At 44.7% G+C, this 24,071-nt stretch overlaps 1 protein-coding gene across 1 annotated transcript in view; it reads right to left on the bottom strand.

Moving 5' to 3' along the window:
- Nucleotides 1-24,071, bottom strand: part of pou6f2 (POU class 6 homeobox 2) — a 1,008,671-nt gene that overhangs the window by 132,230 nt on the left and 852,370 nt on the right. The window contains exon 17 of the mRNA XM_041189250.1: nt 13,858-13,986. Coding sequence (XP_041045184.1) covers nt 13,858-13,986 — 129 coding nt within the window. The remainder of the gene's footprint in view (nt 1-13,857; nt 13,987-24,071) is intronic.

The following is a 24,071-nucleotide window of genomic DNA, read 5'->3' on the forward strand; positions in this document are numbered from 1 at the left end:
GAGTCTAATATCAGTGGTAGAGAAACATTTGGAAAAGATTCTGAGGGTCAAGGTTAATCTCCATTTGGAGAGGTAGGGATTAATCAGGGATAGTCAGCATGGTTTTGTCAGGGGGAGATCATTTCTAACAAATTTGATTGAATTTTTTGAGGAGGTGACTAGTTGTGTAGATGAGGGTAGTGTAGTTGATGTAGTATACATGGACTTCAGTAAGGCTTTGACAACATCCGCAAGGGAGAATGGTCAAGAAAGTAAGAGCCCATGGGATCCAGGACAATTTGGCAAATTGGATCTAAAATTGGCTTAGTGATAGGGAGGCAGAGGTTGTTTTTGCGATTGAAAACCTATGGCCAGTGGTGTACCGCAGGGATCGGTGCTGGGACCCTTGCTGATTGTAGAGTACATTAATGTTTCAGATGTGAATATTGGAGGTATGATCAGCAAGTTCGCAGATAACACTAAAATTGGTGGTGTCCTAAATAGTGATGAGGAAAGTGTTAGATTACAGGATGATATAGATGGGCTGGTAGGATGGGCAGAGCAGTGGCAAATGGAATTTAGTCCTGAGAAGTGTGAGGTGATGCATTTTGGGAGGATTAACACGGCCAGGGAATACACAATGAATGGTAGGGCCCTAGGATGTGCAGAGGATCAGAGGGTCCTTGGAATACATGTCCATAGATCCCTGAAGGCAGCAACACAGGTAGATAAGGTGGTTGAGAGGCATATGGGATACTTGCCTTTATTAGCAAAGGCATAGAAAGCAAAGAGCAGGGAAGTTATGCTGGAGCTGTATAAAACACTGGTTAGGCCACAGCTGGAGTACTGCGTGCAGTTTTGGTCGCCACACTATAGGAAGGATGTGATTGCACTGGAGAGGGTGCAGAGGAGATTCACCAGGATGTTGCCTGGGCTGGAGCATTTCAATTATTAAGAGAGACTGGATAGGCTTTGGTTGTTTTCCTTAGAGCAGAGAAGGCTGAGAGGGGCCCTGATTGAGGTATACAAAATTATGAGGGGCATAGATAGAGTAGATAGGAAGAAACTTTTCCCCTTAACGGAGGTGTAAACAGCTAGGGGGCATCAATTTGAGGAGCAGGAGATTTAGAGGGGATTTGAGGAAAATGTTTTTCACCCAGAGGGTGGTTGGAATCTGGAACACACTGCCTGAGGGGGTGGTAGAGGTAGGAACCCTCGCAGCATTTAAGAAGTATTTAGATGAGCACTTGAAATGCTATGGCTATGGGCCAATGCCGGAAAATGGGATTAGAATAGATAGGTGCTTGATGGCTGGCACAGACACAATGAGCCAAAGGGCCTGTTTTTGTGCTGTATAACTGTATGATTCTATGACTCTATGACTAGAAACAACAAGGACCCAGCACCGAACCCTGCGGTATGCAACTGGACACAGGCTTCCAGTCACAAAAACAACCTTCGACCATCACCCTTTGTCTCCTGCCACTAAGCCAATTTTGGATCCAATTTGTCAAATTGTCCTGGATCCCATGGACTCTTAGCTTTTTGACCAATCTCCCATGCAAGACCTTGTCAAAAGCCTTACTGAAGTCCATGTAGACTACATCAACCGCACTACCCTCATCTACACACCTAGCCACCTCCTCAAAAAATTCAAATTTGTTACACATGATCTCCCCCTGACAAAACCATGCTGACTAGCCTTGATTAATCCTTGCCTCTCCAAGTAGAGAATAATCTTGTGCCTCAGAATTTTTTCCAAAAGTTTCCCTACGACTGATATTAGACTCACTGGCTGATAGTTTTCTGGTTTATCTCTACCACATTTCCTGAATGGTACCACATTCTCTGTCCTCCAGTCCTCTGGCACCTCTCCTGTGGTGAGAGAGGATTTGAAACTTAATGTCAGGGTCCCTACAATCTCCTCTCTTGCCTCCTATGGAACACATCTCATCTGGGCCTGGGGATTTAATCACTTTTAAGCCTGATAAAATCGCTAATACCTCTTCCCTCTCAATGCTAATTTGTTCAAGTGTATGACAGCCCCCCTCCCTGATTTCTATGCCTACATCGTCCTTCTGTATAGTGAATACAGATGCAATGTACTCATTTAAAACGTTGCCTATGTCATCCGGCTCCTCATACAGATTGCCACTTTGGTTCCTAATGGGCCCTATTCTTCCCCCGGTTATCCTCTTGCCCCTAATATACTTATAGAATGCCTTTGGATTTTCCTTTATCTTACTGCCCCCCTTCACTCTCCTAATTTCTTTTTTTAACTTACCCTCTGCACTTTCTATACTCCTCCCACTATTTTGAGTCCTCAGTATCTACCATAAGCTTCCCTTTTTTCCCTTATCTAATCCTGTATATTCCTCAACATCCAGGGTTCTCTAGACTTGTTGGTCCCACCCTTCAACCTTATGGGAAAGTTGGCCCTGCACTCTCACTACTTCCTTTTTGAATGACTCCCACTGCTCTGATGTAGATTTTCCTACAAGTAGTTGCTCCCAGTCCAATTTGGCCAGATCCTGTCTTATCATATTGAAATAGGCCTTCCCCTAATTCAGAATCCTTATTTCCAGTCCATCTTTGTCTTTTTCCATAACTACCTTAAATCTTACTGAGTTATAGACACTATTACTGAAATGCTCCCCCACTAACACTTCTACCACTTGCCTGGCTTCGTTCCCTAAAACAAGGTCCAGCACTGCCCCCTCTCTTGTAGGACTTTCTACACGCTGGCTGAGAAAGCTCAACTGGGTACATTTTAAGAATTCCGCCCCTTCTAAGCCTTTCACACTTTGTCTATCCCAGTTAATATTGGGCAATTTGAAATCCCCTATTGTTATTACCCTATTATTTTTACACTTCCTTGAGATTTGCCCACATATCTGCCATTCTATCACTCCCTGACTGTTTGGGGGTCTATAGTACACTCCCAGCATTGTGATTGCTCCCTTTTTGTTTATAAATTCTACCCATATGGCCTCATTTGAGGAACCTTCTAAGATATCATCCCTCCTTTTTGCAGTAATTGACTCCTTGATCAATATTATGACACCATCTCCTCTTTTACAACCCTGCCCCACCCGCCTTGCCTGAAGATTCTACACCCCAGAATTTTGACCTGCCAGCTCTGCCCCTCCCTCAACCATGTCTCTGGGATAACAATGATATCATATCCCCTCAACTCATCATCACTTGCCTTTCTTGCAAGACTCCCTGTATTAAAATGAATGCAATGCAGCCTTGCCATGCTTCCTTGTGCCTTAACTTGACTATATACGCTCTGCCTTCCAGACTGACTTGGTTTTACTTCTGTACTTGTCTGTACATCACCTCCCACTACACCTTCACTCCATATCCGATCCCCCTGCCAAATTAGTTTAAACCCCCACCAACAGCAGTAGCAAACCACCCCCCCACCCCCCCCCCCCCCCCCCCCGCCCCCGCAAGGATGCTAGTCCCATTTTGGTTCAAGGTGCAACCCGTTGGACTTGTACAGGTCCCACCTTCCCCAGAAATGGATCCAGTGATCCAGGAATCTAAAGCCCCCCTCCGGCACCAACTCTTCAGCCATGTATTCATCTGCTCTATCCGCTTATTCCTACACTCACTTGCACATGGTACCAGGAGAAGCAAAGTTTAAAAAGTATTCAGCAAGGGAAATTGACGGGCTTAAACTGTTTATACTTCAATGCAAGGATATTACAAACAAGATAGATGAGTTAAGGGCACAGGTAGACACATGGCAGCAGGATGTCATTACTATAACAGAGACCTGGCTAAAGGAGGGACAAAACTGGCAGCTTAATATCCCTGGTTATAGAGTCTTCATACACGATAGACTAGGAGATAAAAAAGGGGGGGGGGTAGCACTAATGGTTAAAGAATCAATTCCATTTGTGAGAAGGAATGATATACTAAATGGGTCAACAAACAAGGCTTTATGGATTGAGCTTAGAAATAAAAAAGGGGCAGTCGCACTACTGGGAGTATACTACAGACCCCCAAATAGTGAAAGGGAGTTAGAAGAACAAATATGTAGGCAAATTTCTGCTTGTAAGAACAAGAGGGCAATAATAGTAGGAGACTTCAACTATCCTAATATCAATTGGGATTCAAACAATATAAGGGGCACTGAGGGAGAAAAATTCATCCAGTGTGTCCAGGAAAAAAATTTCAACCAATTAGTGATGAATCCAACGAGAGGAGATACAATTCTAGACCTATTCTTGGGGAACGAAGAAGGGCAAGTGGGTGAAGTGACAGCTGGCGACCATATCGGGGACAGTGATCACAATTCAGTTAGATTTAGCATTATCATGGAAAAGGACAGAGATAAGGCAGGAATAAAAATCTTGAACTGGGGGAAGGCAAATTTTGCAGAAATGAGAAGGGATTTGGCTGAGGTGGACTGGATAGCACTGCTGGAGGATAAAACAGTGGGAAGCACTAAAAAGCGAGATCCTAATTGTACAAAATAGACATGTCCCCTACAAAAATAAGAGTGGTACTGCCAAATCTAGACCCCCTGGTTGTCTAGAGGAATACAGGGGAAGATCAAACAGAAAAAGAAAGCGCACAATAGACATAAAGAACTAAGCACTGCTGATAGCCTAGACAAATATAGGAAGTGCAGGGAGGAAGTAAAAAAGGAAAGAAGGAAATCAAAGAGATGGCATGAAAAAGGATTAGCAAGTAAAGTTAAAGATAACCCAAAGATGTTTTACCAATACATTAATGCTAAAAGGTTAGTTAGGGAAAAAGTGGGAACTATCAGAGATGAAGATGGAAACTTGTGTGTAGATGCAGAGGCTGTGGGAAGGGTTTTGAATGAATATTTTGTCTCCATGTTTACAAAGGAAAGGGAGGATGTAGATTTAGTAGTCCAGGAGGAACACTGAGAGATATTGGATGGGATAGTCATAAAGATAGAGGAGGTACTTGACAGGTTGAAATCCTTGAAAGTTGATAAGTCAACAGGGCCAGATGGATTGTTTCCAATGTTGCTGAAGGAAGTCAGAGAGGAGATAGCAGATGCTCTGAAGATGATTTTCCAATCTTCACTAGATACAGGGGAGATACCAGAGGACTGGAGAAGTGCAAACGTAATTCCATTGTTTAAAAAGGGATCAAAGGAAATGCCAAACAATTATAGGCCAGTTAGTCACATCGGTGATGAGCAAATTAGTAGAATCAATCCTGAGAGATAGGATTAATTGTCATGTGGAAAGGCATGCACTAGTCAGGGATGGTCAGCATGGACTTGTTAAAGGAAGGTCTTGCCTCACAAATTTGATTGAATTCTTTGAGGAAGTGACAAGAAAGGTTGATGAAGATAGTGCAGTGGATGTTGTGTACATGGATTTTAGCAAGGCATTTGACAAAGCCCACATGGCAGATTGGTTAGGAAAGTAAAAGCCCGTGGGATTCAGGGTAATGTGGCAAAATGGATAAAAGGTTGGCTTTGTAACAGGAAACAAAGGGTAATGGTCGATGGATGCCCTTGTGAATGGAAAGTTATCTCAAGTGGTGTTCCACAGGGCTCGGTGTTGGGACCCTTGCTGTTTGTGTTATATATTAATGATTTGGATGTGAACATGGGGGGCACGATTGGGAAATTTGCAGATGACACAAAGATTGGCCGAGTAGTGGATAGTGCAGAGGATAGCCATAATCTTCGAAACGACATAGATGGGTCGGTGGAGTGGGCTGTAAAGTGGCAAATGGATTTTAACATAGAGAAGTGTGAGGTCATACATTTAGGGAGGTCAAACAGTTACAGGGATTACACAATAAATGGGAATATACTAAGAGGGGTAGATGAAGTGAGAGATCTTGGCATATAAGTACACAGGTCCCTGAAGGAAGCAGTTCAAGTAGACAAGTTTGTAAAGAAGGCATATGGAATGCTCTCCTTCATTGCCAGAGTATAGAATATAAAATTAAGGATATAATGTTGGAATTGTATAAAACACTGGTGAGGCCACAACTGGAGTATTGTGTGCAGTTCTGGTCACCACATTACAGGAAGGATGTAATAGCTCTGGAGAGAGTGCATGGGAGGTTTACAAGAATGTTGCCAGGGTTAGAAAAGTGTAGCTACGAGGAGAGATTGGATGGGTTGGAGTTATTTCCCTTAGAACAAAGAAGGCCGAGAGGTGACTTGATTGAGCTGTACAAAATTATGAGGGGAATAGATAGAGTGGACAGGATAAAATTGTTTCCCTTGGTGGAGAATTCTAGAACCAGGGGACATAGATTCAAGATAAGTGGCAGAAGGTATAGGGGGGACATGAGGAAGAACTTTTTTACGCAGAGGTTAGTGGGTGTCTGGAATTCACTGCCCAAGTTGGTGGTAGAGGCAGAAACTCTAAACACTTTTAAAAAGTACCTGGATCTGCACTTTAAGTGCTGTAAGCTGCAGGGCTATGGGCCGGGTGCAGGAAGGTGGGATTAGAAAGGGCACCTGGGTGTCCTCGGTCTGACATGGACAAGATGGGCTGAATGGCCTCCTTCTATGCTGTAACTTTTCTATGGTTCTAATCCAGAGATGACAATCTTTGAGATCTTCCTTTTCAATTTGCTACCTAGCTCCCTAAATTCTTGTTGCATGACCTCATCCCTCTTCCTACCTATGTCGTTGGTACCAATGTGAACCACGATCTCTGGCTGTTTGCCCTCCCCCTTCAGATTGTAAAGGTGGATGAAGGAAAAGGGGTTGAAGGGATATGGGTGAGTAAATGTGATTAGGACTATTTGCTCACATGCAGAAAAATACTGATATGGTCGTAAATTCTATGTATTTCTTCAGGATGGGGAAGAGAATGGGCATTAAAATAATTGACATACTGACTGGATTTAATTCTTGAGGAAGTTTCTAAATTAATTGGGTGAGCAAAGGAAATACTGAATGCCTTAAATAATTGATAAATTCCTGACTGAATTTTGAAATAGTTGTTATTCTGACTTGGTTTTAACAACAATTCACAACACTGGCTGATTTCAATAAATAGTTAATTTATTGGCTACTTAAATAATTAATTACGGATTGAATTTCATGAATAAATTTCATGGATGTGTGTTGCAAGCCAGTGACCTATTGACTGAACTGTAAGAGTGGTTTGTTAGCCGTGGCTCAGTTGGTAGCACTCTCACCTCTAAATCAAAATGTTTTGGATTCATGCACCACTCAGAAAAATCAGGGCTGTTACGACAGTGCAGTCTTTCAGATACAACATCAAACTGAGGCTCTGCCTTTCCTTCAGGTGGACATAAATGATTCTGTGGCACTGCACTATTTCAAGTATGTTTACACTCATTGCTGGATCGGGCACCTTTGCAGCATAGAAGACGCTGCGGGTCCAAGAATTTTCTGTATGGTAAGTTAGCTGGAGCCAGAGGACCAACAGGATGTCCAAAATTCCACTTCAAAGATGCTTGCAAGCTTGATATGAAGGCCCTAAACATTGATTTTCACGCCCTGGAGATACTAGCCAATGACAGAAGGAAATGGCAACATCATCTGTTGGCTGGCATGTCATGACAATCAGTGGCGACAGCTGTATGACAACAGGCACCAACACTGAAAACAGCAATCCACAACACCTGATAACCACTCTATCTGTGGAACTTGTGGCAGAAGCTGCCTCTCATGGATTGCTCTCTTCAGCCATTAGCAAAAGTGCATTATATGAAACTAGACCCCGATGGATTTCCTGCATGTTCATCATCTTATGTAGATGAAAGGGTGCCAACGATGATTATGATGACAAAGACGATTGCAAGGAAGAGCGGGGAATTATCTCCAGTGTAATGGTGAATATTTATCCCTGAATCAACATCACAATTATCTGGTCACTATCACATAGTTGGTTGTAGGAACTTAGTGTTCAAACTAGCAGCTGCCTACCCAACATTACAACAGTGGCTATATTTGCAAAGTACTTCATTGGCCATAGTGTGCTTTGAGATATCCTGTCACTGTAAAAGGTGCTATAGAGATACAAGTGTTTTATTTATTGGTTATTTAAACTGTGTTGCTATGATTTTGAACACAGAGCAGATGACACCAAATCAAGGGATGTAGTTAACACTAAAAAAGATGCTAAAAAACTTGCAGATTGTCTGTAAATTAGCAAATAAATGTCAATATACATTAGTGTGAGCTGCTGCATCTTGTTAAGTGGAAAATTATGGTGACATAAACTTTGGAATATAAGACCCTGGGTCGAATTTAATGCAGTCCCTGTTGTGTGTTTAGTGGCGGATCCTGCCCCAATTAAGTCTATGGTGGGCCTCCCTGCCACCAATTGAGGCCTTAAGTGGGTGTAGTATCAGTAGCAGCCACCACCTCCTCAATGGCACTGTTGAGCAATGAAAAGCTGCAGGTCTCTGATTGGCCAGAAGCTCTCAGTAGGCAGAACTTCCACCCCAGGGTCCTTGGTCCTGGTGAAGGCCCGCTGCTGTCCAGTCCAGTGCCTAGTTGACTCTTAATTTGGCAGGTCTTCCTGAAAAGAGGTGACGTGGGACTCTGGGGAGATCCTCATTGCCTCTGTTAAATAACTTGCACCCTCATCCGCCGGCCAAAAAAAACTGACTGTCATGGGATAGAGGGCAAAGAAAGAAGGTTAGTTCAGGAAATCAAGAGGTATGGATCTCACTGCATAAAATGATTTTTTGATTGGAGGTGGGAGCTGTCCAGTTCTGGGGGCTGGGTTGGCTTGGGGCGGTGTTGAAGGGAGAGGAATCCTCTCCCCAGAGGAGGAGGGGTCCAATTTTCAATCATGATGGCATCTAACGTCTGATTCCAAGAGGTCTTAACGATGGTCATTGGATCTTGGAGGATGTGTCTGACAGCAGAAAGGGGAGAAGGTAAGCTTGGTCTAAGAGAAATTACTCCAGCTTTATGTAGTACACAAGCAGTACTGTAAAGGCACTTATCTTTTCCATAAACAGTCCTTGCCTCCCTTTAGCTGTCAGGTTTTCTGAGGCTTGAGAAACCTGGCTGGCCCCGGTGAAACCTGGAAGGCAGGTTAAATATGAGGCACAAATGTCATTAATATTATTTAATTGACCAATCCACCTCCAGGGAGCAAGTTGGTTGGCCACCCCTGTCCCACCTCCATTAAAATGTGAAGTGGATGTATTGGAGCTGTGTAGGGATTGGGTTTGTGATTTTAACTTTTTTTTTAAGAAACTAGTCCCAATCCACCCATTTCTTTATGGTTAAAACTTCCCCAAAAGTCTAAATGGGGTGCAGAAGGTAAGGGATCCAGGGGTGCACATTCTCAAACCATTAAAAGTAGCAAAGCAAGCCAACAAGGCCATAACAAATGCAAGCAAAGCAGTGGGATTTATTTCTAGAAGAATAGAATTAAAAAGCAGGGAACTTCTGCTAAATTTGTGTAGCACCTTGTTTGTACCACACCTGAAATATTATGTACTCGTCTGGGCAGCCACTTCTGTCCAGGCCTCCTTCAGCTTTTGGGCAGGCCTCCTCTTGCCATCCCGAGGCATAATGATGTCAGGCTCGGCACTCACTGCCTCTATAAGAGTGCACAGGCACTTGTCAGAGAACCAGGGGACCAGGGGGCAGAGTGCCTACTGGCATTGCCCTCCCACCTGGCATGCCCAGTACGTGCTGAGGCCAAAACTCCTGCCAAGTAGAAAATCTTATACTCCCTCGTGGACAGCTCCCTGAGGCTCCTCACAAACTCCTGGCAGCCTTCAGGGAGCTGCCTGTGCTCTTTTAAAAGCTCCCTTTGGGTCACCATTTGATCTGGTGCCCGCCACTATCCTGCCCCCACTGGCAGTGCTGAGACAATGTTCAGGCGTATTTCACGCTGGCCGGCCCTTAACTGACCAGCCAGCATAAAATCGGGTCCAGGTTGCGATTGCGGGCAGGAGCGGATAACTCATTCACTTCCAGGCCAGCTGATCGCGCACTCATGACGTGCATAAAATTCAGGCCGGGGCAGAATTTTACCCTTGGCGTACGGGATTGGTGGGGGCGGTCATGAAGCCAACCGTCGACCGCCGCCCACGATCGGCAGCAGCCTGGGGATGAGTGCGATGGGGTGGGCGGGGGCATGATGTCCGTTGTCTCCAATGGTGACCCGGCGGCAGATTCAATTGCGGCCTTGGAAGGCTGCCACCAAAGGATGTGGAAGTGTTGCAAATGGAAACCATAGCGGGTGGACACAGCAGCCGACAGGGCAGTTGGCGCTGAGTTTTCGGAAGAGTGCTTCGCACTCCTCCTGGAAGAGGTGGCAGTGAGGAGAGAAATCCTTGTCCCCAGGGACAGGAGGAGAAAGCCCCTGCACCTCACCTAAAAGTCCTGGGAGTAGGTGGCATCCAGGGTCAGCAGCCACAACGTGATGAGACACACATGGGTGCAGTGCCAGAGGCGCTTCAACGATCTCCTGCGATAGGGAAGGGTGTGTACCGTGTTGGCATGGGTCACTTTGCAGAACAGTTAAGAGCTGCCATCTCCCCATGGGACTGGCCGCTCCCTCCCAGATGGGGTCAGCACAGGCTCCATGGGCCATAGGACGCCTGTCAAGGCCATCAAGTCTAACAAGACAGCACAGTGAGCAGGCTGTCTCCAATGCCAGTATCAGCAATGGGGGAGCACCTAGACGCAGCACTCTCAAGCGAAAACTTAAAGCACCTTAAGCATAACACGGCCTTATCACGGGTGATATTTGATTCCCCCATTTTTCTTATCTTTTTTTAATGGTGTACTGGAAAACACCGGTTCATGTTAATTTCTGCAATGTTTCGTATTCACAAGTAAATGATATGTTATTTTTGCAACTGGCCTCTGTGTGCTTCATTTGTTCTGTAGGTGCAAGGTAAGCCATGATGTTATGACGGATGTGCAAAGGCACATAGTGTATGTTGTTGACCAAGGAACTGGTCCTCTCAGGGATCGAGTTTGGAGCCTGCAGCCCTGGCATGTAGTGGTGATTCTTATTCTAGACTTCAGCTAGTAGTCTAGCTGAAGAAGCATTGGATCAAAGCATCTCGGGTATCCCTGCCTCCCTGGAGGATAACCAGGTCTGTGTCTATGCCCTCAGCGTTCTCCTCACCGTGCTTGGCCTTGGACTCACTGCTGGACTCAAATCTGTTGCCTGTGCAGCTGCGTCAAGATCTTCTTCCTGCAGTGTGCCCCCCCCCCTTTCCACTGCCAGATTGTGGAGAGCACAGCATGCCACCACTACCTGTGACACACGATCTGGTGGTATTACAGTGCCCCCCATGAATGGTCCAGGCATTGGAAGCGCATCTTGAGAAGTCCTATGATTCTCTCTACCACCGCCCTTGTGGTGGCATGGCTCCTGTTGTACTACTGCTTGGCCTCTGTTCTTGGGTGGCAGAGAGGCATCATGAGCCCCCTTTTCAAGGGATAGTCCTTGTCACCCAGCAGCCATCCATCCAGTCGGGTTGCAGCACTGAAGAGGCACCTGGGAGTGCCTCAGGATATAAGCGTCATGGGAGCTGCCAGGGTACCTTGCACAGACTTGCTGAATCTGCATCCTAAGGTCACACACTATCTGCACGTTCATGGAATGGAATCCCTTCCTGTTGACGAAGGCTCCAGACTCAACCGCTGGCACCTCAATGGCCACATGTGTGCAGTCGATTGCACCCTGGACACGGGGTAAGCCAACAATCACTGCGAAGCCTCTGGCTCGCTCTGTCCGGCTGGCCTGGTCCGTATGGAAATGAATGAAAGTCAATGCATGCCTGAACAGAGGGTCTGTCACCAGTTTGACGCAACTGTGGACAGTTGATTAGGACACTCCACAAAGATCTCCCACTGACCTTGGAAAGAGCCAAAGGCATAGAAGTTGAAGGCCACCGTAACCTTTAGCGGCACTGGCATGGGGTGTCCACCCACACAATTGGAGCTGATCTCAGAGCCGATCCTCTGACAGATGGAGGTCACTGTCTCCCTTGAGAGATGGAGCCTCCGAGAGCATTGCACCTCCGGCAATATTGAGGTAGCTGCATTGCTGCCTGTAAACCCTGGCAGCAGGATATTGGCATCTTCTGCAGCCCCTTCCGCCTTGGCATTCTTGTTGGCCCTGCACCCTCAGAGGAGGTGCCTCCAGCGGAGGCCACAATTCTCATTACCAGGGTAAGGGAAGGCTGTCTGATACCTGGAAGGCCCCACATGGTGCGAATCCTCTGGACGCCTAGAAAACAACAATTGAGTCCTGAACTGAAGCCTCTAAAATCTCTGAATGCAGCTCTGAAGCAAAATGAAGCTGTCCTGTTCACAGTAGCAACCAGCAGCAAGTGATATCCTGCGCTCCTCACTAATCGCTTTGACAAGCCCACTGACCCCTCTTATCCTGCCCATGGATGAGGTTTTGCAAATTGTGGCCTGCCCGCTTGCCTGTGCAATGGCCTAAAAATCGTAGGGCTACATAAAGTTGGAGACAATTGGTGTCTCAAGGGCCTTAACTGGCTACTTAATTAATGGCTGCACGCCTCTGTTTCCATCATACGCCCGCTTAGCAAAATATCACGAGGGTGCGCATTGACGTCGGCATGCTCGAGCAATATCAATGCGCTTTATTTAATGCTTGAGGGGGTTGGGCACACATCTGCCCTCCAAGCTAAAAATTCTGCCCCAGGGCCAGGTGAAATAGGGTGCGAAGAGGCTCATGTGGAGCAAAATGCTGTATAGACCAGATGGCTGAATGGCCTTTTGTGTTGTTAATTCTATGAAGTATGCTCGGAATCTAGCACGCCAATCCCAGTATCTGGCAATCTTAGTACAATATCTGGCAACTCTGGCACAGTATCTAGCTGTATTAAATTCTTCATAGTAGGAATTGTGAAAGTGCAGAGTGGGGAATTTAATTTTTTTGCATCTCCAACGGGCACAGGCAACGGCAGAGAGCAATCTGTTGGTGCAAAATCTGAGGGCTGTAACTAAATAACTACCACAAAAAAATTGTCACTTCTTTCGCACAAAATTAAGGAATTGAACCACCAGTGTTTCACCCATCAGGAGATGGTATTCTAACACTTAACTGATGAACACTTCAGGGTTCTGCTTGCCTTCAGGAAACAAGCATAAAAACTGCATAATATGCCACCCAAAATTATTTATTTAGTACCTTGTAAACTTAAAACTCATCAGTGCTAAGAAAACAACTCCCTCTATGATGAGCCACAGCTTCACTGGCTACAAATTGCTGCTGAATCCTTTTAAACAAAACATGCAAACACAGTAAAATCACTTTTGAGGAGCTTCCAAATAAAAATTTATACAGAATAAAGGTTGAGGTAACAAAAAGATGGTATGGTCGGCGTGCTGTTGAGACAATCTTCCTATAATATCTGTTATGCGCACCTGAGATAGGATGATTCATTAGATCAGGCTCTATGTTGACAACGTTCATCGTTCAACTCTCGGAGTACTGATGGAGCAATTCTAAATCTGCCCAATAAATATGACAAGGCCAGCAATTTACTGTTGCTCAAGGTATATCTTTGCTTATATTAGATCTTTCTCAAAAGACACATGCAGATATATAATATATTTACATATAATATAATACATTTATATGTGTTTGTCAATATTTTCCGAATACTGTAATAGCTACCAAAAACAATGTGCCAAAATCACAATATTAAACCTTATCTTCCTATGTTCTTTATATCTGATGATCACAAAATAAATCAACATAGATGGTTAACACGTCCACTCTCCTAAATAGACTCCTTTGGCTCTGCAAGGAAATTGGGCTGAGTATTAAAGCAACGAGTTCAATGCGCTGCAAAAAATTGTTTAACCATAACCAAAACTGTTTGTTTTGTGCATTGCTAAGAACTTATAATACTTAGACTCACCTGGCCTTGTGCATTTGTCACCAACTGAGAAGTCATCCCTTGCAGGCTGGAGAGAGCAGTGTTGAAGGCCTGAGAGCCAGCTATGGAACCCATTGCAGCTGCTTGGCTTGCCAAAGGGTTATTAACCAGCTGAAAAAGCAAAGGCAATGACATTAGTCTGTAATACGATGTAAAGAAATCTCAGTGTAACTGTGGTTTCAATGTGGATTTCACACCAGGTTTTCCTTTTAAAATTTGTTACTCTTTGTATTAATTTTACAATTGAGCCCAATCAATTCTGTCATTTCTAACCATAGACAGAAATTTCCCAAATAAATTGACTAAAACTTTTTTCAGTGATATTTGTCTAAAGTCAAAGTAACCCTGAGGCTGCTAACAAGTTGAAGATGTATTTAAAGAACTGAAATATGTGACTGGAAGTCTGGACATTTGGAAATCAATAACACTGTCAGCCCTCTCTGTATTGCATTCCTTATGTTCTTTCACTTGCATTTTCCAGGTGTTCTGAGAGTTTGAATGCTTATTCATTTACTCTTGTTAGAAGATTGCGGTTTTAGTTGCTTTCCTTTTCCAAAGGAGGTCACGTGTCAGGACACAGAGATTTGACAATAAAGGGAATTCACATACTAATTCACTGTAGTAACCTGACCTGTCAAAACCCGCAAACTACTTTGACTCTGAATTATGGCACCTCTTTGGTGGCAGAAGGCCTAAGCAAGTTTAGCTGATGTAAGACCTTGACTTGCAGGACATGCTCCAATTTCAGTGACATCAATTATGCATTTTTGCTGAAAAGTTTAAATGCCTCGAATCTATGTTAATTATTAACATTATATTTTAGCATCCTCAAGGTGGCATTAGTGCTGGAACTATTCAATATCCTTCACAGTTATCTTGCATTGCTTTGGCCATAATGTGAAAAAGGAAATTAAATGTTATTTCGGGTACTTTGCTTAATAATACCACAAACAAAAGAAGGCTTTTCAGTTCCCTCCTGCTTAATACTATTTCACATTAAAAATTTACAGACAACTCTTTTCAGATAAGAAAATGTGTGTGTATTTTGGAAGCTGTCAGGAAATTTAGTACTCAGAAGGGCACAAGTTCATTTTTATAATACACTAAAGCCTTTCGGAGGCTTTTAATCATCTCACTAAGACTCCTGAGAGTTACCAAATGTATGCAACTCGGCTTTTTGCTCTATTACAAGTAACTTGCATTGCAAATACTTTTTTTAGCTTTATTAAATTAGTTTCAAATTCATTGCGCAACTTTCTATTCACTTTTGCCATTATTTAGCACACTGATGAATTATAGATTGTTTCTCTAATAAGGAACATTTTAGCCAATGGCTGATGCATCGAGTTAATGTATTGGAGCTCTGATGTTCTTGTGTCACAAAACATGGGCCAGGATTTTGCCCTCGTTGGGTGGGGGCGAGCGGGAGCGGTCGGGATGCTGACTGCCGCCCGTGATTGGGCTGCGACTGCGATTTCACGCTGGTGGGCCAATTCGCCCAGTGTGAAACGAATGCTGCATCGCTCAGCGCTGCCTGTGCGGGATGGGGAGGAAGCCGAGCGGGGAGCTTCACGCATGCGCGCAGGTGCACGCAGGAAAAGCTCCCTGAGGCACAGAGCTGCCTCAGGGAGATGAAGATATAAAAAATTAAAAATAAAGAGTTTTAAGATGTTAAAAAACATGTCCCCTCATGTGACTCTGTCGAAATTAGTGTGAATTTTAAAAAAATAATGGATCGAAACCTCATTCCACCTGTGGATGAGGTCAGGTGAATTAGTGAAATAGTATGTGAATTCCCTTTGTCGTCAAAGCTCTGTGTCCTGACACATGACCTCCTTTGGAAAAGGAAAGCAACTAAAACTGCAATCTTCTACACAAGAGTAAACAAATAAGCATTCAAACTCTCAGAACACTTGAGAAATGCAAGTGAAAGAACATAAAGAATGCAATACAAAGAGGGCTGACAGTGTTATTGGTTTCCAAATGTCCAGACTTTCAGTCACATATTTCAGCCCGTGGATGGGGTTTCACAAAAAATGCAAAGGCTGCTTGGCTTTTTTGCCTGCCCGTCAACCGTAAGGCTCGTTTGGGTCAGACGCATGCTCGCCTGACAAGCAGAAAATTCTGGTCATGGCCATCATTCTCTGCAGATTGGCCAAGAAATCCCACCTTCAGCCATAATTCTGCTTTAGGTCTCGATTAAATAGCACCAGCAAACTGTGGACAACAAATGGGCCCCCCACTGTAGTTTGCTGTTTTTAGAGAGTAAGGAGCTGGTTGGCAGGCCAGGTCTTAGGGGTGGTGGTGGAGGGGGTGGGGTGGTGGGTAGGGTGTGGTGGTTATAGTGGTTGTTCATTCCTGAGGTCAGGCCTCAAATGCCCTAGCAATGGCCTGGAATTTTTTGTTGGAGCCCTTTTCATGAAACTGAAAGCTCCCTGGGGCTCTTATTTGGTTCCAGTGGGCCCTTTAGGGTTTGCTGGTTTGACCACTCAACACCTGATGTGTGTGGACAGAGATGTGTTGTACAAGCTCCACCCATTTATAACCTAAATTTCACTTTCTCTTTTGCATATTTAAGGACCTAACTTCCTGCTTTAGGTAGGCACCCTTGACAACTGAAGTCACCTAAGCTACCTGGTATCTGGTGCACTTCTGGCACAGTTCTGAGTGCAGCAATTCACAATGTAGGAATTGGAGGTCTCACACCATTTTTTTGTTGAAGAAACGAGGGTCTGAGTTGAATTTCTCCCTCATCGAAGTCCAAATTTCAGGTATGCAGTCAGCAGAATCACACAGTAAAGGTCGGGTGCTTCCCAAAGGGAAGGATGGAAGATTAAAGGGACAGTCACTCTATCATTGCCCAATTCCATGGAGCCAGTTAGAAAGAAACATTGGTCAAAGGTTAGGGCCATAATTGCCCCTCTTGACAGGCTGCAGTTAGTTGCATAGAGGAAATTTAATGAGAGCAAGTTGAAGAAATATAAAAAAGTGACAAGACCAAAGTATGAGCTAGGTTATAACAACTGCCTCTATGTCCACCCTTTACAAAAATAAAGACTTATGGCTTTGATTTTGGTCCTTGACAATGCCCATACATAATCAACACCAATAATTTGCTGTTAAAAAGCATCTTTAATATATGAGTATCACTTCACAAATCAGAACTCACAGAATTGAGAGTGCATTATTAGCATGTATTGAAGACAGAAAACAGAGACTGTCAATTGTATATTGTATGCAGGTAAACATTAACTGGAGATTCATTTATGCTCATGCAAATAGGAAGGCTAAATCTGTACTGCCTAGGTGAGGAAATGTATGTTTGTATGTAACGTATATCTCTATAAATAAAAGTTTATAAAGTGTCTAAAGATTAGGCTCTAGTTCTATCATTCACCACCTGACTTTCTGAGGAGAGCATGGTTCCCTAAAGCTGAGGGTTGGAAACTAAGAAAAAATCTTAGTGGCTATTGGTGAAAAAGGCAGAAAACAAGTGTAAATTGTTGGGGTGTGACTCTGATTTCCTCAGAATTTGAGCCATATGACCAGTGGAAGAATGAAATGGATACAGGTTTAATACAACTTACTTGCTTTTATGCTCTATGCCCCTATTGATAAAGCCAAAGATGCTGTAAACTTCATTAACTGCTCTTTCAACCTATCCTTCCACTTTCAATGATTTATGTACATATCGCTCTTCCCTGCCTCATCAAAATACTCAACCAAATTAGTTAAACATGATTTGCCCTTAAAAAAATCCATGCTGGCTTTCCTTAATTAATCTGCATTTGCCCAAGTGACTATTAATTTTGTCCCAAGTTATCGTTTCTCAAAGCTTCCCCACCATCAATGTTAAACTCACTGACCATTGTTGCTGGACTTATGCTTACACCCTTTCCTGAACAAGGGTGTAACATTTGCGATTCTCCAACCTTCTGGCACCACCTGAGTCTAAGGAAGATTGAAAAATTATGGCCACTGCCTCCTAAATTTCCGTTCTTGTCCCTTTAGTAACCTTGGATGTATGTCCTGGTGCCTTATCAACTTTAAGTATAGACAGCTTATCCAATACCTCCTCCTTATCAATTTTAAACCCATCAAGTGTCTGAACTATCTCCTCTTTCACCATGACCTGCATAACATCTTCTTCCTTGGTAAGACAGATGCAAAGTATTCATTTAATACCTCATCAATGCCACCTACCTCCATTGGTAAATCCCCTTTCTGGTCCCTAATCAGCCCTACTCCTACTTTTACTATTTATATGCCTATGGAAGGCTTTTGGATTCCCTTTTATTTTAGCTGCCAATCTCTTCTCATACTCTCTGTTTGCTTCTCTTATTTGTTTTTTCAATTTCCCTCTGAACCTCGACATTCAACGTGGTTCTTAGTTGTATTGTCCACCTGACATCCGTCATAAGCACACTTTTTCTTCTCTATCTGTTTTGCCATCTAGGGAGCTCTGAATTTGTTTTCCCTACCTTTCCCCATCATGAGAATATAACTTGACTGTACTTGAACTATCTCTTCTTTAAAGATAGCCCATTGTTCAGTTACAGTCTTGCCTGCCAACCATTGATTCCAACTTATCTGGGTCAGATCTTACCCCATTGAAGGGTTCTGAAGAAGAGTCATATTGGACCCAAAATGTTAACTCTGTTTCTCTCTCCACATATGCTGCCAGACCTGCTGAGTTATTCTAGCACTTTTTGTTTTATCACCCAATTGAAGTTGGCTTTCCCCCAGTGAATTATTTTTACTCTGGGTTGTTCCTTGTCCTTTACCATAGCTGACCTAAACCTTATGATACAACGATCACTATCCCCTAAATGTTCTCCTACTGACACTTGATCCACTTGGCCCACCTCATGTCCACAAACCAAGACCAGCAGTGCCTCTTTTCTCTTTAAACTGGAACATAATGCTGTAGAAAATTGTCCTGAAAACGCTCTCGGGACACTTGTTCCTCTCTGCCCTTCACTACTATCGCAGTCTATATTCAAGTCCCCAATTACAAGTATTCTATAATTCTTGCACCTCTCTGTAAATTCTTTGTAAATTTGTTCATTTACATCTTTCCCACTAATTCTTGGCCTACAGAGCACATAGAGTTTTTTTCTCCTACACATTTGTATTCTTTATATGCAGGGAAATGGGTTTTCATCAAGGCTGAGGTCTTGGAGAAAAATTGGAGAACACTGAGACATTGTATAAGACCATCTGACACTTGTTACATTATAAAAGAGAGTCATAGAAAAGGAAGACCCTGGTAAGGTAATTGGTTCTGATGGAAAGACAGTACTTATCGAACATAGCAATCAAACTGTTAAGGTTCATTCCTCATGATTAATCAGAATTAATTACAAAATCTCAGACTCTAAGCAGCTGATGGAAGTTAACAAGGCAGATGGTACCTCAGGTGCTCACATGTTTTGAGATGAAGTTCCTTGAGGAACAGCATGCTGCAGATCAAGGGCAAAGTAGCGGTAATCAAGGCCAGGGAGAGAAATCATGAGCCCCAGTCTTCACCTGTTTCCGGGCCCCTTATCCTACCGCCACCCCTTCCTTCCTCCCCTCCACCCCACACCCTGCCATTTAACCCTGCCTCTCACATCCTTTGGGTGGCCAGAATTGTGAACCATATTCACAGTGGGGTTGAACTATTTTATGTAGTCTTAGCAAAACTTCCTGGCTTTTGCACTCTCTGTCTCTATTTATAAAGCCCATTGAAAGCTCTGGTTTCAGTACGATACACTTCACAACCATGGCTTTGTCAGACAATTACACACAACTTGGTCAGTCATATTATGCAACCAGCTCTGCTTCTTTGAACCTGGCCCTATGCAATATCCAGACAGCAATGTCCAAAAGACTTGAACCTCACAGGCACCAGAAAATCAATCCTATGTACAAATGAGAATATCTTGAACTAAAAGTGGCACATTCTATTAGCGGATTCACCTGGTTTCATTTGCAAGTTTAAAAATGACAAAACCTCCCAGTAAATTAACACCAACCAATTCACCTGCAATAACATACTATTTATATTCACTCAAGTGGTATTTGTCAACAGAAAATTCACACTTTGCATTGCGTGATAAAATATTTTCTCTTTTTAAATTGAAACTAACCACACTTACAAATGCCCAGCATGGTGCATATAATAGGACAGCAAAGTACTGGAGATGCTAGAAATCTAATATATAAACAGAAAATTCTGCAACTACTCAGCAGGCCAGGCAGCATCTGTGGAGAGAGGAACAGAGGGCAGAATCATCCCAGGTTTGCACTAAGTGTGGTAGTGGGTGGAAAAAAGAACATTTTACCCACAGACCAGATTGGTGGCTATTCCTGCTGCATCGTCCCAAACCCGCCTCATTAATCATGCGTTTCCAGGAAACACGTCGTTTTGATGGCGGGTGGGCTGTCATTCGCCCACCATACCAACAGCACACTGCTTCCTCACGCCTGGTGTCACATTTAAAGTGCAGCCACACGCACACTTCTCAGTGATTCCAGCCCAGGACTGCTGCTCAGAAGACATGGCCCCACAAGGCAAGAGACTGCAGCCCCCGATTAAATGATATGTCCCTTGAGTGCCTTTTGGATGCCACGGAGGCCTGCCACAATGTCCTCTATCCCCATTCTGGGCGAAGACCAGCAAGCAAGGTCACCAATCCAGAATGGGAGGCAGTGGCAGCAGTAGTCAGCACCAATGCCCTGCAAAAGAGAACAGCCACCCAATGCCAAAAAAGGATGAATGGTCTCATCCATTCTGCCAGGATAAGTCACTCTTCTCATAACTCTCGACACACACTAACAAATCTGGTGGTCACTGCATGGACACGTGTCCGCAAAAGGAGGTGACAGGTTCAGCCAACCTCCTCAGTACTTGGAGGACTGCTGGGGAAGAGGCATCTGTGAGGTCCAAGTCAGGTAACCAGCCTCTGGGTTCGGCCTTCCAACTCACTGTGGAGAGTCAGCAGAAGGTGGGGAACATCACGCAGAGCTGTTGGAAGCCCTCAACAAAGTAGCACATGAGTTGGAAGAGCCTAATGAAGTGGTGCCCATGTGTGCTTGTATGGAGGTCTCCATGGGAAGAATGGCCGACGCCATGGAGACCTGGTCCAGCAGAATGTGGAGATGTGTGCAACCCTGCGGGAGCCATGGGTGAGTTCCTGCAGTGGCAGTGTGAGATGGAAACAGGGCACCTCGACGTCCCTCCTGGTTCTCCTTCCCCTCAAGGAGTCAGGCCAGGGCCATCAGGCACCCGAATGGAGGAGGAGTAGCAACTGGACACCCCTGGGTCATCCACTCAGGAATCTCAGAGGCCATCCGCTCCCTCCCAGTCCCCTTTACCTGTGACCCCCCTCAACCTCATGTTCTGCCACCGCAGAGGGAGTAGCTGGCCCACAGGAGGACAGCCAAAGCAAGCTGGGGCCCTAGGCCTTGGCTCTCCAGAGGACTCACGCTGAAGTCATCAGAGGCAACAAGGCCAACTATTGCACAAGCTGTCTCCACCCCTGCTGCAGTATGATGTCAGGGCAGTACCTGGAAGAAGTGGTAGGCCTAGAAAAGTTAAGAATTTCTGAGCACAAGTGGCTGCATGGGTGAACACATTTTGTCACTTTATAATCTGAAAATATATTCACTGTCACTGGATAATGTGTAATCTGTAAGGTGTAATGTGTAAGGTGTCTTTCAGCTTTATTTACAGGCTTCACGAGTATTCCCCCTGCAGCACCCCCACCCTTGCCCCCACCCATGGAGCAGTTCAGCTGCACACAGCTGTCCCACGAGTGATGCTGGAGGGAGAAGTATATGTGTAGCCTCGTGCAAGTACTCTCCCAGGCACGTGATCCTTCCTCCATCACATTCATCTCACTGTCCTGAGCATTTTCAATGCTGCCTGCTGGGATTCTCTTTCAGTTGTCCATCTGAGCTGACCTACATCTCCACCCGCCCACTGATCATACTCCCATGCAACAACTGTTCCCTCCAACCACGAGTCTCCTTTCACTTTCAGATTTACAAGCATTGTGCGTTTAACATTCTTCTTTAGCTCCCCCATCCTTTCCCCTCCCCAATTCATCCATGTCCTCTCCCCCATCACTGTTGAACCCCATGGCATCACCTTCCCCCTCCCACCATCACCTACCAGCCACAACCCTTTTCTTTCCGGGATGTCCAGGTGAACATGCAGGCTCCCTCCCTTCCCGAAAATGCCACCCTCATCCAAATTAACCTCCCTAACCTTCCCACCCCCAGGGTCCGTGTATGCTTTCGAGTCCCCAGGAACTAGCCTTGCTGTCCCTTCTACCAATACTGTTGCACCCTCACCCTCCTACCCTACTGCCTCATTCTGCCCTCTCTCCATTCCTTCCTATCATGCCCACCCTCATTTCGTTCCCCAGGAGGCAGTCATCGACTCCTTAGATCCCAGCTTTGCATGTTTGCCTGTACATCTCTCCCCTTACTCCTTCCCCCCTCCAGACTTCTTCCCCCTTTCAGACTCCTTCCCCGCCTTGGAGCCCCTTCCCCCCTCAGAACTCCCTCAACCTGTAACTCCTGCCCCCTTCAGAACTCCTTCCGCCCCCCCACTAGACTCCTAAGCCCTGACTCCTTCACCCTTCCTTACTCCTTCCTCCACCCTTACTTCTTCTTCCACCCTTGTTCCTTCCCCCATCCAGATTCTTTCCTCACTCTGGACTCCTTCCCCCCTCCAGACTCTTTCCTACCCCGGACTCCTTCCTCCCAACCTCACCCTCCGACACTTTTGTTTCCCTCCCCTCCCAATCTCACCTTCCTCTCCCAGTCAAATCTAGACCTTCCTCTCCCAACTCCTCGGTACATCTTCCTCTCCCACTGACAGCTGGACCTTCCTCTCCACCCCTTTGACAATCATCCATAGCAGACCATGGCCAAGAAACTGAAGTCCCGAAGTAGATGCTCAAAGGTGATTTTCCACCTTCAATGAGCTGCTTCGCGACAGAGACATGCCCTTGAGAATCCACCCAGCATGCAATGCATGTTCCTCCTGGGTCCCGTCGCTGTTGGGCTCCAGCATCTTCTGCCTCTTGGGTGTCCGCAATGTGAGCAAGGCCCTGACAGTAAGTCCTGACTTCTGCATGTCATATTTGTCAAGGCGTGTTCTGCACCAGCGTGTTTTCCTTCCGATGTGGGCGGTAAATTGAATGTGGAGGAGCGATTCTGGTGAGCTGGGCTTATAATGATATGCAGATGTATTACAATGAGGTTCCCAACGTCTGATGGTGGGAAACGCAGCCTGCGATTGATGGGCAGAGCAGACGATTGCAAACATGTTTCACGATGGCTTGAAATCGATTTTTGGCCTTCCTACCGTATTGTCCGCTCACACCCGCCATGACACCCAATGCCAACGGGCATGGAAATTTCCACTCAGAGTCAACATTTCAGGTCCAGGATCTGCACTAGTTCTGAGAAAGGATCACTGACCTGTATTTCATTGCACAGATGCTGCTAGATGTGCTGAACATTTCCAACACTTCCCATTCCTAATGGAGCAAAAAGAACCCCTATTGCCAGCCCTGCAAAAAGGACTCCTTGTGAACCTCTCATTCCCCTTTAGTAAGAAAACCAACAGCAGCTGCTTGGGATCTGGTTTGGCACAGATTAAACGTGAATTTCAAAACAGAAGTTAAGGTATGAAGAAAACATAAACAACTTGTGCAATAAAAAATAATGTTAAAGCAATAAATTGATAATTAAAAAGAAATTAATAAAAATGACCATGAAAAAGTGCCAAGCAACAGCTAACTAATAAAATCCTTTTTGCCTTTTTGTCTAGGAAGCAGAACTAGCGAGAGACAGGCTAGGCCTCAAGTCCTAGTCACCAGTGAAGTGGGAGCGGGACCGGGTCCTAGACAAGAAGTTGAATTGAACTTACACTGACCTTGTCCATTATTACAACAACAACTACAACTGCTATTATTACTACAACAGCAACTTGCAATTATATAGAGTACTTTTAAAGGAGGAAAACATCGAACGTATTTCACAGCAGAATTATGAAAAGAAACATTGACTCTGAGCTAAGGATGGAAATTTTAAGTCGGAGATCAAAAGTATTGTCAAGGAGATGGATTTTAAGAAGGTTCTTAAAAAATAATAAGGAGACACAATGATTTTCAATGAGTGAGTGAGGAAATTGGGAT

This window comes from Carcharodon carcharias, chromosome 6 (genome assembly GCF_017639515.1).
Source record: "Carcharodon carcharias isolate sCarCar2 chromosome 6, sCarCar2.pri, whole genome shotgun sequence".
NCBI lineage: Eukaryota > Metazoa > Chordata > Chondrichthyes > Lamniformes > Lamnidae > Carcharodon > Carcharodon carcharias.